Genomic DNA, 12,839 nt, shown 5'->3' with positions numbered 1-12,839 from the left:
GCGAGGCCCCCCGCTGCCGGCAGGCTCCCAGGGGAGCGGGGGGAACCGGAACGGGGTGCGGAGGAAGGACCGGCCGCGGGACCAGGCCCGGCTCAGGCGCAGAGCGCGGCCCGGCGGGCGATGGCGCCCCCTAGCGGCGCGGCCCCGCCCCTCGCCCCGCCCACCCCGGCGGTCAGGTGACCCTCTCCCCCCCCCCGCCGGGATTTGTAGGCGCCTCTCCGTCACGTGAGGCAGGGTGACCCCTCCTCTTCGCCTGTCAAGGAGGCTCACGCGCACGCGCGCGGCCGCATTGCACTCTGGGGGTCGTAGTTCAGCGGCGCGGCCGAGGCGGGGCCGGCGGCGCGGGGCGGACTGCGAGTCCCAGCGTGCCCCGCGGTGCGGCGGGTGCGGAAGGCGGCGGGGCCGAGCCGGGCGGGCGGCGGCCGGGCAGGATGTCGCGCCAGGCCGGCCGCGGAACCGAGAGCAAGAAAATGGTAACGGCGGGGCGGTGGCGCCCGAGGGGCCGGGCGGGCCCCGGCTGGGCCCGGTGCGGGGGGTGCAGAGGAAGCGGAGGCCCGGCCCGGCGGTGGAGGCCCGCGGCAGGGCCCGGCGCCTTCCGCCCGCCGCTGGGCCGCGCTGCCCGCCCGGGTTTACGGGAGGAGATCGGCGGGACCGGCCCCTCCGCCTGCCCCGGCGGCTGGTGCGGAGCGGGGGGCGCGGGGCGACCCGCACTTGGGGTGCTGCGGGGCCCGCCACGGCCCGGGAACCGGCGCGGCCTAGAGCCTCCGGTACCCGCCGCCGTTCGCTGCCGCCAGCTGCAGGGCAGGGCGGGGAGCGGCCGGTGCGGCGGGCCCGGGATCCGACAGGAGCGGGACACACGGTTCGTGGAGACGTGACAGCCAGAACGCAGAGGCTTCCCTCCTCTGACGGATCCCGCGGTACCGGCTGGGCTCGGAAACGGGGGAGGGAGAGCAAAACTGCGGAGCTCGGGTCTGACTGGGCCAAATTCATCTGTTTCTGTTGCAATGTCAGTGTTTGAAAGCAAGTAATAAAAAACCAAATGTGTTTTTTCCTCCTTCCCTGGCCGCATCGAGGGGCTGGCTGTGGCTCAGCGGGGGCCGGGCAGCTGCCCCTGCCCCCTCCGCACCACCCGCGATTCGGCCCCTTAAATACCCTGATTTTTATTTGAGGAACTGGTGTTACTTCCTTAGGATGCTGACAGTTTTGTAGCCACAGAAGGGTTACATAGTCTTGAGACTATATATTACTCTGCAATATGAAAACAAACAAAAAAAAAAATGGAAAAGCATTGGGCACTTTAATTCTGTTAGATTGGCTGAAAATGAAGAGTTTGTTTACCGATATGAATTTAGAAGTTTGCCTTGTTATAACAGCTTAAAGTGACCCGAATAGCAGTGTCTCAGGCACTAGCGGTGACCAGCCCTGGGTTTGCAGACTCTGGGGCTGGTGACAGCAGGTGAGGGTTTCATGGCTTTGCACAGTAAATGACAACACCTGGGACTGGTAACAGCTGGATTTCCTCCATCCATTCACCCCTACTCTCTCTGGCTGCCAAGCCTTGTCTTTACTAAAACTACTGAAATCCCTCAAAGTAGCGTAACCTTTTTTGCACGTTTGTTAAATTCTCTGCCAAATGTCTGACTCTGCCAGTTGAGCTGCAGGAGATTTCCGCCTTGTCCTTCGCTCTTGAGTGATGTGACCTTACACAACCTTTATCTTTCAGAGATGAAAGCAGAATTGTAAGTAAAAAAAAAAAAAAAACCAACAACAAAGAATGTGTCAATTCTTTAGATCTAAAATTGGGCAAAAGTTCCAAGAAGCCTGACCAGTTCTTTTCCACGTGCTTACAACCGACAAGGTGGAATTCCCTGTGTCTTCTAACAATCCCAGTTTCTATTGTTTCCGTTGAATGTTGCCGTTTGGGAGCGATTCCTCCCTGTGTTTGTCTTGCTTTGTGTAATCTTGTGTAGAATGAAGTGCGATCAGTGTTGTCACTTAACTCTGATGTTGTCTCTTTTCCCTTCCTTTCTGCCTGCCTGCTGCTTTCATTCTCTAGTATTGGTATTTGCCATTCATTTCACCTTCCGCATCTATGCATCTCATGGTAGGTGATAGGCTTTTAATCCGAGATTAGACTCTCTGTCATGTTTCTGAATGCTAAAACTGAAAGCAGAAATAAATTATGATGGTTTATTCCTGAAAACAATTCCTTCAGGTTCTGTGAAAAGCTAAAGCCTGTTGTAGTTTTTTTTTTGCAGCCTTTAATGACCGTGTAATCACCGAGAGCTTAATGGCTCTCAAGAAAATGCCCTGACATGGTTGTGTCAGGTTGTGTCGGGGTGACAGCGGTGGCCAGGAGAGGAGAGTCTCCCCGTGGCGTTTTCTGCAAATCTGGCAACTCTGCAGAGAAAGCCCAAGTGACTCTGGTCCTTGCCAGGCACAGGGAGTGGATGTGCACGGAACAGATCTGCTGACCTGACCTGAAATCGTCCTCGCTGTCCCTCTTCTGGGTCCGAGGAGCTGATTTTAATATATGATTTTAATATATGAAGCAAATTATGTGCCTAGATAACCTTCTGGGGACCAGATGAGTCTTGGTTTTTTCTTGGTAGCAGAATGTAATAAATCTGTAAACAGATGAACGTTTTTTGTCCCCGTGAAAGGAGCAGAAATGGAGCTTGACGAGCGTTGCCCATTTGCAGCGTGTTCACAGAACACAGATAACAGCAGTTTGAGGCAGTTTCGTCTCTAGGTCAGTGGCTGAAATAAATTCAGGTCCCCGGCAACTGCACGCGTACCTGTCCAGGAGGTGGTCAGTAGTACACGAAATGACCTGGAGGTGTCATTCCAGTTATCTGGGGATGTGCTTATTAAAGCAGAGAGATGCTAATTGGCAGCTGACAGGAGTTGGTACCAGTGGCTCCAAGTGTGAGCAGCCTCCTGCCTTCCTTCTTTGGAGCAGGTTCGGGACATGTTCCTGGGAAGTGCTGTGTGTGAGGAGAGAGAGAGAGAGAAAGAAAGTGCTCAGTCCTTCCTAGTCAAAGAGGATTTCTCTTTCCAAGGAGACTGAAATTGCGGTGCCAAAATACAAACGAGGATCTCTCCTTATTAAGCAGCAAATTCCTTTGAGACAGCAGGTTCCTGTTCCCCCTCTCCGGGCCAAGGGCAGCAGCGCCGGACACAGACACAGCCGTGCTCAGTCACTTCTCCCCCTGGCTTGTGCTAAATCCTTTTTGCCTCTGTCTAGAACTCAGAGCTCTTCACGCTGACGTACGGTGCTCTGGTCACCCAGCTGTGCAAGGACTATGAGAACGACGAGGACGTCAACAAGCAGCTCGACAAAATGTAAGTGGATCTGCTGCCACGGAGCCTGGTGGGAGCCGGGCTTGGCAGTGTGGCCCCTCTGGCTGCTGCACGAAGAACGAAAGCCTGGCAGACTAAATTTTATTTAACACTGATATTTCTCAGATTTAAATGTGTTTTTTTCTCCATAATCTTTTATAAACATCAGCTTGCTTTCTAAAGCTACGCTCGTCCCATGCTGTAGCTGTCGCTCTTTGGTACGTTCACAGGGGTTACAACATTGGGGTTCGGTTAATAGAAGACTTTCTGGCCCGGTCCAATGTCGGAAGGTGCCACGATTTCCGTGAAACTGCAGATGTTATTGCAAAGGTAATTGTCAAAGCACAGCTTTGTCTGGTTTTGCATGTGGGGATAGAGCCTTTGCTACTCACAGGACTGTTCTGAGAGTTTGACTGAGGTTTTGTGGAGGAAAAAGAGAGAATTAGATCCCTGACTACTGCTTACTGGTGGGAAATGGGAGAAAGGAGTGGTGTTTTCAAAACCCTGTAGTGATTTGATAAAGCAACAGCACAGCTTTGACCTCTATGGGACGTGTTCTTGTTCATACTCTCTTTGCCATAACAGATAGCATTTAAAATGTACCTGGGCATCACTCCGAGCATCACCAACTGGAGTCCTGGAGGCGACGAGTTCTCCCTGATCTTGGAGAATAACCCCTTGGTGGACTTTGTCGAGCTCCCTGACAACCACTCGTCTCTCATCTACTCCAATCTGTTGTGTGGAGTGCTGCGAGGTGCCCTGGAAATGGTGAGCCAACATCTTCTCTTCCAGTGAGACAGAACTACAAATGACCAGGGTATCAGCAGATGCTTTAATGTCTAGTCTGTGTTTGCTTTGGACTCGAAATCCATTCCTAGAAGTGCAGGGTTACAGGAGCGCTCGGCTGCTGTGAGTCCCAGAGGTGCTGACCAGGCTCCTTCCTCTTCGGACCCAAGTGCAGGCACTGGTATCTCCTTGGATTTTTATGAAGCTTCAAAATCCTCACTTTGTAACTGCTGTAATCCCTAGTTGGGAATTTGCTGGAACAAGAGGACAGCTTTGTCTCAAATTTAGGAGTCTCTATTTAGGCTTGATTATCTTGTAGGAGGTGCCTTTGCCGAGGTAAGGTACCTGCTTTCCACCGTGAAGGCCACAATGGACAAGGAGGGTGGGGTCTTGAAAAATAATGTGTGCTTCTGTGGAGTTCTGCATTGTGTCGTGTCCTCGGAGTCCTTAAGCTGGTGCTTCACAGTTCCTGGAGAAGCTGCTGTTGAAAGGAGGTAACGGCTCTTCTTTCCTCTTCCCAGGTTCAGATGGCTGTAGATGTAAAATTTGTCCAGGACACGCTGAAGGGTGACAGCGTCACAGAAATAAGAATGAAGTTCATCAGGCGGATTGAAGACAATCTCCCGGCTGGTGAAGAGTGAATCGCAGCCCAGTCTGCCTTTGGGACTGGCGGGGACCAGCTGGGTTCAGCCATTCGCTTTCGTCACAGATCTGTAGGGATCTAGTGCCCCTGTACATTCAGAGTGACTGTTTAAGATGTAATTATATTCTTCTACTGTTATTTCCGCCTTCTGTAGAAGACAGGTGTCTGGTTGCTGTTTATTTCACAGGTTCATTCTGAAGCTTTTTCACAGGTGATGTCTCTTTCATATTTCCCCGGGGACTCTTTCTACGCTCCGTTTCTAATTGTCACATTTTGTTGAGCGAGAACTCCTGCTCAGACTCCAGACGAGCTCCGGTCTGTTCAAATCTGAATCCATCTTTTATTACCAGAACTGGAGACCCAAGCTGTGAGAGCCCACTGATTTACTGCTACATGCTGTCCTTAAAAAAAAAAGAGGAGTTTAAAATTCATTCTGAGATAAACATGTAGTATTTCTGTAGAACAAACTGTGTTTGATTCTGAAGTTACTAGTAAAATGCAAGCTTGATAAAAAAGGGTGACTTGGGAGATGCGTTTGGGCACCGGCACCCGGGGGGTTCCTTTTGTCGGAGAGCGGTGGCATCACCAGCACCGGCAGATTCGGGAGGTTGGTGTGGCCGGGGCAGAAATGCGGTTTCTCTAACCCCCCTGGGGTCTGCAGCGAGTACAGCCCAGGGGCCGCGGGGCAGGTCCAGGGAACAAAACCCAAAGCTCAGACTAACGACTGGGCGGTATTAAATGTGTTTCAGCAGGTAGATCCCCTTCCCCCGTTACGGTCTATAAACGCTGCGCAGCGTGGAGGTGGTGCTGGGGTATATCCTGGATGTTCTCACAGATGTTTAGGCTACAGCAGAATTCCCCGTGTTGCTGGGACTGGCGGGCTCAGGCAGTCTGTACCACCCGCTGCTCGTTAAATAAATACACAACGTAGTATTAGATCTCAAAAAGCAAGATAGTGGAAAATCAGCTTCCTCTGCCACCCCGTCCAGCCGGAAACGCAGTCAGACGTTCGGTTCTGCCATCACTTTACAAAGCATGAAGGCACAGATCCATGGAGGTGATCGGGAGCTTCAGGTCCACACTCTCCCTCACTCCCCCGGGAGCTGGCAGCTCAGACACCTCTGTAGGTGTGTGCCTGAGTGTAAGGTGAGAGAGAGCTCGTTTAGGTTCTCCGGGTGAACACTGGGTCCTCTGGACACTGGCTGGCTCACCCCATCCCTTCTCTCCCCCCGCCGAGTCCCTTTGGGGGGAGGGTGGGGGTGCCCGGTGTGATGCGTGTCCAGCAAAGGGGCAGCTGTAAAAGCAGTCAGAGAACGACAGGGAGGAACAGCGGCGGCTGATGGGTTTTGGAGGCAGAGGTGCTGCCTGGCCGTGTTGCAGAGATAAAACCATCTGTCGTTTGTCATCGTTGACCATTATAATTCACTTTAAGGCTGCATTTTAAAAGCGATTGCATTAAAAGAATCCCGGTGTCAACTCTTTGGTTTCCTCTTGCTTTTCTCTGGTGCCGTGGGTGCTGGTGCGGGCTCTCAGTCCTGCCCGGGCTGGCGGGGCGATGGCAGTGCCGCACCAGGAATGTCTGACGGCCGAAAGCTGCCCAATATTCAGCACACGGAGAGATAGTGGCCGGCGGTGGGACTCGGGGGGCTGACGGGCAGCTCTGGGAAAGCACAGTCAATGCCTGCTTGTTTGAGGATGGCCTTTTCCTGCCCCGGGAAATACCCGTGTGGGTACGTTAGCAGGGGCTCGCTGCTGCCAGCCCAAAGCAGTCCGTGGTGGAGAGAGACGGGATGTCCTTTTTGTGGTCATTAATAGCAGCAAAAAGTCACCTCGGGAGGCATCTATGCCCCGTGTGTCCCCCCCGCCCGTCCCCACTCGGCATGTGGGCTGCATCTCCCTGCACTGGGGGGCACCCCACAGCCTCACACGGAGCACCCAGGGCTGCGCCCCGGCCGCTGCAACCCCCAGGGACGGGGAAGCAGCAGCTTTTGCAATAAAGTGGCTTTTCTCTTTGGCCAGGGCTGCCAAGCATCACGTGTCACCAGCCCGGCCAGTGACAAAAGCCAGGCTTTGCCAGCCAGAGTGGCCCCAAACAGCCCCGACACGCACCCGGCTCCTGAGACAGCCCTGGGCAGCGGCTGCCCCCGGGGACTGTCCCAGGGGAGGGAGGCCTGTGTCCTCCTCGCTGATGTTGCAGCTAAAGGGGGGGTGATTTTGCAATGGTGAGCTCACCCCAGGTCCTCCCCCTCCTTCGGCCCCCACAGGGAGCGGGTCCCCGGGGTCCCACTGCCGCCCCCCCGGGAACTACGGAGCTGCGCCGTAATTTGCTGGGGCAACTGGGTCAAAACCAGCCCAGACCCTCTGGAAGAACAAAAAGCAAAAATTGCATTAAGTAAATTAAAACTGTCTACTACCGAGCAGCTCATTGTAGACAAGGGAGAATATGCAAAAAGCTCTGTTTGAAACCTACTAAATATTACCATGTGCTGTTTATAGGAAACAAATGGGGAAAGGCATGCTGCATCAATAAAACCCTCAACATGGTTGGAGTTGGACTAAAGCCTTTCCACGGCTCTAGGTTATTGAATACCCTCCACTTTCATGTAGTGCCAGGCCTGACCCCTGGACACATACCGCGAAGGGGAAAGTTGACTTGTGGGAATAATAGACATTCCTGGTGAACGATTTAACCTGGCAGGGAAAGAGGCGACTTTCAGCCTTTCATATCTCCGCGTGATATTAGAGATGACAATAGCGACAAGTCGAGGGCAGGGGGGACGCGGGGGGGACGCACTGCCGGACAGCGATGCTGCCAGACCCCAGCAGACGGCAGCACACAGGGTGAGTCCCCCCACACCGTGCCTGGCCCCTGCCTGCCCACAGTGGCCACTTGGCCACCCCATGATGGCAGCAGATGGACTCTGCATCACCCAGACCATGGCTCCCAGCCACGGTACCACATCCCAACCCCATCCCGGGCTCCCAGAGCGGTGGGTCCAGGGAGCTTTATTGGCAGCGGTGCCTGCAGAGGGTAGAGGGAGCTTTTCCAGCCTTTGCCTCCCTCAAACTCTTTTCTCCCACGGGAGAGTGAGACTTCGAATGGTGCCGAGCGGGAGCGTGTCCCACGAGTGCTCACTGGTGGGAGGTGAACTCCCATCCCAGGCGTGACTTACCAGGATCTCGCTTGAACCAATTTATCACCCCAGGTGCTCCCGCTCCCGGCTCATTGCCTGCTTTTCCTGCAGTTTGCTGCCGCCCTGCTCTGACTGCACAGCCCCGGGGTGTTTCGGCTGCAGCAGAGCTGGCAGCAAGCCCAGCCACGCACGCAGCCACGCTCCGCACCGACAGCGCCCGTGTCCCACCCTCACACCATCCCGGAGCTGGGCTGTCCCTTCTCCCCTCACCGGGGGGAAGCAGAGCTCCCAGCCCCTCCCCTGCCACCTAAAAACCAGGGGTGGGGGGCAGCCCTGGGCACCCTTCCTCTGCAGACCCCATGGCCCAGCACCCGCCGATGGGGCAGGGATGGTGCCGGGAGAGGAGCCCAGATGGGGATGGGGGAATCTCTCTGGGAGGGAAGAGTTTCCGGACTGGTGTCCTCATTGCCGGGGCAGCTCCCACAGCTTTCAGCCAGATGTGCTTGGCCGGGGTACCGGCCGCTCGCTGGAGCCGTGAGAAGGATATTTCACTCGCGAGGGCTTGTGCGCCGGGGACGGCAGCTCCTCAGCAGGGCTGGCACAGTGCCGGCGGCCCCGAGCAGCGCCGGGCTGGCACCATCTCCTCACCAGCCCAAACAGCCTCCTCCAGCCCCACACGCCCAGGATGCTCAACCCCAGCCCCGTGTCCCCAAGCGCCCACACATTGAAAAACTGCCAGCCATTGGCAGCACAAGGGCTGAGCAAGAGGATGCTCGGGGTGCGTGTTGCAGCCAGGCACAGATCCGTCCCTGCCCCAGCACTCCCAGCTCTGGCCAAGCATCTCCCCGCACTTGGCACCATGTGGGTACCACATAAATGTGTTCTCTGTCTGATAACAGTCTGGCAAGTTGGGTACAGGGATGCTTTTATAAACCTTCCCAGGCCCCTGGGCTGGCTGTGAAGCGCATTGGGCTGATGCAGGGAGCCTGGCAGCTTGCAAAATCCTTTCCCAAAGCACAGCCATGCTGCAAAAACACTGCCCTGGCCCAAACATGGTTTCCAGAGCTGGGAATGCCCACCAGCAGCAGCGACGGGTCAGGGCAGCCCTTTGGTGATGTTCCTTGGCACCCGCCCTCCTGCAGCACCCGGTGCCAGGGATGAGGAAGAGGAGGAGGAGGTGGTTTTTGCAGGGTGGGACAAGAGCTGCCCCAGCAGCGCTGCTGGGAGCTCTGCCACAGTTTGGTGGCGTTTGGTATTTCGGGTGAAAGGAAGGAGGCTCCATTGTTCCTCTTTTATTGTTCTGTGTTTCCTAAGCGGGACAGGCACCCTCCTCCCACGCTCTGCCCGGCTGCGGAGCTGCTCCAGCCCTTTGAAACTCTCACTGCAGAGAAGGCGTCTGTTAAAGCCCCGGGTGAACGGAAACACGGAGAGAAACGTTCCCGCTCCCAGGCACAGACTGGCACCAGCAGCACGTGCAGGGATGAGGGGTGTCCACGGTGGGGACCCAGTTTGTCTCAGTGTCCCCCTTCCCCTGCGCCCAGTCAGGTCCAGGCTCCCACGTCACTGCACGGTGCTTTGCTTCCATACGTAGCACTTTAGGTAGCTCATGTCAAGCTGTGATGGGAGGGGACAGCCCTGGGTGACAGCACAACAGTCACAGAAGAGGCTGACACCAGCCGAGCCATCGTTCCTGCCCCGGTGCCGTGACCCAGCAAGGACACCGGTGCTGCCCTGGCCGCGGGACGGTCCAGCCGCCCCCTCCACGCCTCCCGCCAGGCAGCCGGCCAGAGACCATCCTTTCCGCCTTTCTCCCTGCGGTTTCACTGCTCTCGGTTTCTCATTCCACTCCACACAACTAAACCCCAATAATTAAAACCACAGCCGCTATTGTCCTGCCGGCAGCAGCACCGTTCCCCTGCGGAAGCCATCCCCCGCTGCCCAGGATGTGGCACGGGGACTCGGCACAGGGGCGCCCGCAGGATGGGGTACAGCCGTTCTGCACAAACACTGGAGCCACAAGCTCACTCGCTGCCACCCCAAACACAAAGACCCTGGGCAGAGCAGGGGAGAACCAGTCCAGCCTTTTCCTACAGAAGGTGCAAACTTTCCAAGGGCTGATTTCCAAACGCAGCCAGAACTCCGAGCGTCCAGCTCGGGCGGGTTTGCCCGGAGGCAGTCTGGGAAGCTGCTGGTGTTGAGCAGCCTTGGCCCATGACAGGACCCTCCGCTGCAGGCCAGGAACAAACAGGCATTCTGATGAGAAATGTTTGTTTTCTTTTAAAATAGTTTTAATTGTGGCTTCCAGGGAAGGGAGCTGCTGGAATGGTCTGTGTTCCCCTGAGCTGCAGCAAGGCAGGTTTCCAAAGGGCATCTAACCCCTCCCAGGGCAGGAGCTGCTCTCAGCCCATCCCCGCTGCGCTTGGCCTCACCCAGGCTTACCAACCTGATGACAGAGCTCCAGCCCCTGCTCAGCTGCTCCCGAAAGCTGCCACTTTCTAGATTAAATCTTTCCTGCAGCCACTCAAACCTACAGCATCCTGCCCTGCAGCTGTGCCAGGGAGAGCAGCTCAGTTGCAGGTTCCTCCTCTCCCAGTTGCCAGCTCCCACTCCAGCCCTGCCTCCACCAGCACAGACAGCACCAAGCGGGGGCCATGCAGGAGCCCCCCAGGACACAGCCCACACCCCCGACCCCATCCCATCCCCACCATGGCGAGCAGCTCGCCACAAGCAGGATGAACTAGATGCTGGATGGCAGGGAACAGGCTGCGGTCAAGCCTTCCAAGCAATTAATAGAGAGAAAAGCAAAACGATCTGAAAACTTAAAGCCAATCCCCTCCCTGAATGAAGCAAAGCCCCAGACTTTCATCTCAGCCCCGGGATCCCGTTGGCTTCTCCCTGCCCGTCACGCGCGGGCAGCCGAGACATGGGAGCTCAACTCAGGGAAAAGCGCTCGCCAGAACAACCTCTCTTTTTCCAGCAGAAAAATATTGATTTTGTTTTAATTAGTGCTAGTGCTGACATCCAAGAGCTCAGAGAGAAGTTGCCAGGCATGGGGCCGGCTCTGCCCCAGCCTGTGGCTCCACATCCCTGTCCCACCGCTGGGCAGGGAGCTCCCCACAGCCGCCCCCGTGCCCCGACTGGAGCCAGCGTCTGCCCGGGGCCAGTGCTGCTTCACGGCCTCTTGCCCAAGCTCCCCGGCCGGGGCCGTTATTGCTCCCCTGGCCCCACAGCGGTGAGCCATTGCTGGGAAGGCACTTGAGCAAGATGCCACCGAGGAGCCGTAGGGGCATCCCCTGCGGAGGGGACAAACACAGTGGCTTCCTTGAGCACAGAAGTGACTCAGTGGGACCTCTGCTTGCCCGGTGTGGAGGAGCTTGGAGGGAGGAGAGGGGCGATGGGGCTGCCCTGGGCTCCTGCATCCCTCCAGGCTCCAGCATCCCCCCTGAGCTGCAGCATCCCCTAACACCAGGCTCCAGCATCCCCCCCGTGCCACGGGTGCCAGCTGGCCAGGAGCTGGGGAGCAGAGCGTTAACCGGGGCAGCCGGGCTGGGGAGCAGAGCCCGAGGAATGAGGAAGCCGAGGAGCGGGTACCCATAGTGGAAAGGGCTTGGCACGGGCTGTGGAAAATGGAGGCCTAGAGAAATGTGACAGCAGGCTGGACTGGCTGGGAGTACCACACAGGCGTATTTAAGCCTTCAAGCCTGCCATTGTTCTCCCCTAATTATTCCCACTCCCTGAGTATTACACCCCATAATTCAGGAAAGCTGAGTAATGGAAGAAACAACAGCAATTTTAATCTCTCAGTACCGGTGGTCTCCACCAAAAAAATGCTTTCAAGAGCTCTGCGGTTGCGACTTCCTCGGTTTGGTGGGCAGCGGAGGGGAGGGAGAGCTCAGCCAGCAGCCCATGGGTGCTCAGCTGAGGCAGGAGGCGAGTGGGGACAGGACCGGGATCTTCCTCCTGGTGATGGAAAAGGAGCTGGAGGAACATGCTGGCTGCTGGGAACATCCCTGTCAGGTACCACATGCGTCCCCTGCCAGCAGCCGGGGTGGCTTTGGGGTGATGCTGGCCAGTGGTTGGGGGCAGCCCCTCGCCCCCCTGCACTGGGGAACACTGGTTACCTCAGCTGTCACTGGGGAGGACCAGAGCCAGGCAAAGAACCCGTCTCACATCACTAGTGCTTTATCTTCTGCTCTCGGCTGCACCACAGAGAAGAGAACTGGGCATCAGTTTTTTTGGTCAAAACATTTTTCTAAACGGGAACTGGCTTTTGGGAAAGGAAATTCTCATCTCCCTAGAAATGCTCTTGTTTTTCAATGAAAGCCACCACAAATTTGTTCCCTGAGGAGCAAGCTTTGGGTAAACTTGTTCCCGCTCCTGCGAGGAACGAGACACACAGGCAGAACCACAGCACCCGGGTGCTCTGGAGGAGCCCGCGTAGGTGGGAGGGACCCCCAGCCTTGCCCTCAGCCCTCTGCCTCCTCCAGCGCCCCCGGCTGCATCCAGGCACCTGCGCCTACCCGCCAACCCTGCTCCCACCATGGCTCCGAACACGAACAAAGTGAGTGGGGGGGTTAAAATAAACCTCCTGGCTAATTTAGCATCACTTCCCCATCAGTTCTCGGGAGCAGAGAAGGGAGAACAGGCAGCAGCACCCGCGATGGGGCCAGGACACGTGCACTGAGGGTGGCTCTGCTGTGCTGCCCCGTGTGGAAAGCGCAGCACCATGTGCAGGGACGGGGCATCCCTTGAGAGCACCCCGAGGGCCAGAGCATTCACCAAGCTCCTGGGCACACACTGCTGGGGGTGGCCGTTGTCTCCATCCCTCCTTTCTCAGCTCCAAGGCACAGTGAAAGCACCAAAACAAGCCCAGGTCTGGTCTGCCCTGCCCCAGCTTTCTGCACACAGCAGCCAACCTGTGATAATTACACCAA

The 12,839-nt window shown here is 56.6% G+C and overlaps 1 protein-coding gene across 4 annotated transcripts; it reads left to right on the top strand.

The window, feature by feature from the left end:
• The first annotated feature begins 373 nt into the window (after positions 1-373).
• On the top strand, positions 374-6,245 carry TRAPPC3 (trafficking protein particle complex subunit 3). Of its 4 annotated transcripts, none has more exons than XM_074161988.1 (6): positions 381-473; positions 2,057-2,104; positions 3,248-3,345; positions 3,573-3,672; positions 3,928-4,110; positions 4,650-6,245. In XM_074161988.1, the coding sequence occupies exons 1-6, from the start codon at positions 432-434 to the stop codon at positions 4,767-4,769; spliced, it is 591 nt and encodes a 196-aa protein (XP_074018089.1). In that variant the 5' UTR covers positions 381-431; the 3' UTR covers positions 4,770-6,245. The 4 variants fall into 4 exon arrangements, with proteins under 4 accessions (XP_074018092.1, XP_074018089.1, XP_074018090.1 ...); XM_074161989.1 differs by lacking the exon at positions 2,057-2,104 and adding an exon at positions 3,437-3,446 and having other exon boundaries at positions 432-473; positions 3,565-3,672; positions 4,650-6,239; XM_074161991.1 differs by lacking the exon at positions 2,057-2,104 and having other exon boundaries at positions 374-473.
• The last annotated feature ends 6,594 nt before the right edge of the window (positions 6,246-12,839 follow it).

This window comes from Numenius arquata, chromosome 21, assembly GCF_964106895.1.
Source record: "Numenius arquata chromosome 21, bNumArq3.hap1.1, whole genome shotgun sequence".
In the NCBI taxonomy this organism is placed as follows: domain Eukaryota; kingdom Metazoa; phylum Chordata; class Aves; order Charadriiformes; family Scolopacidae; genus Numenius; species Numenius arquata.
Note: the sequence above shows the minus strand (reverse complement) of the source record. Positions and strands in the feature narration are given on the sequence as shown.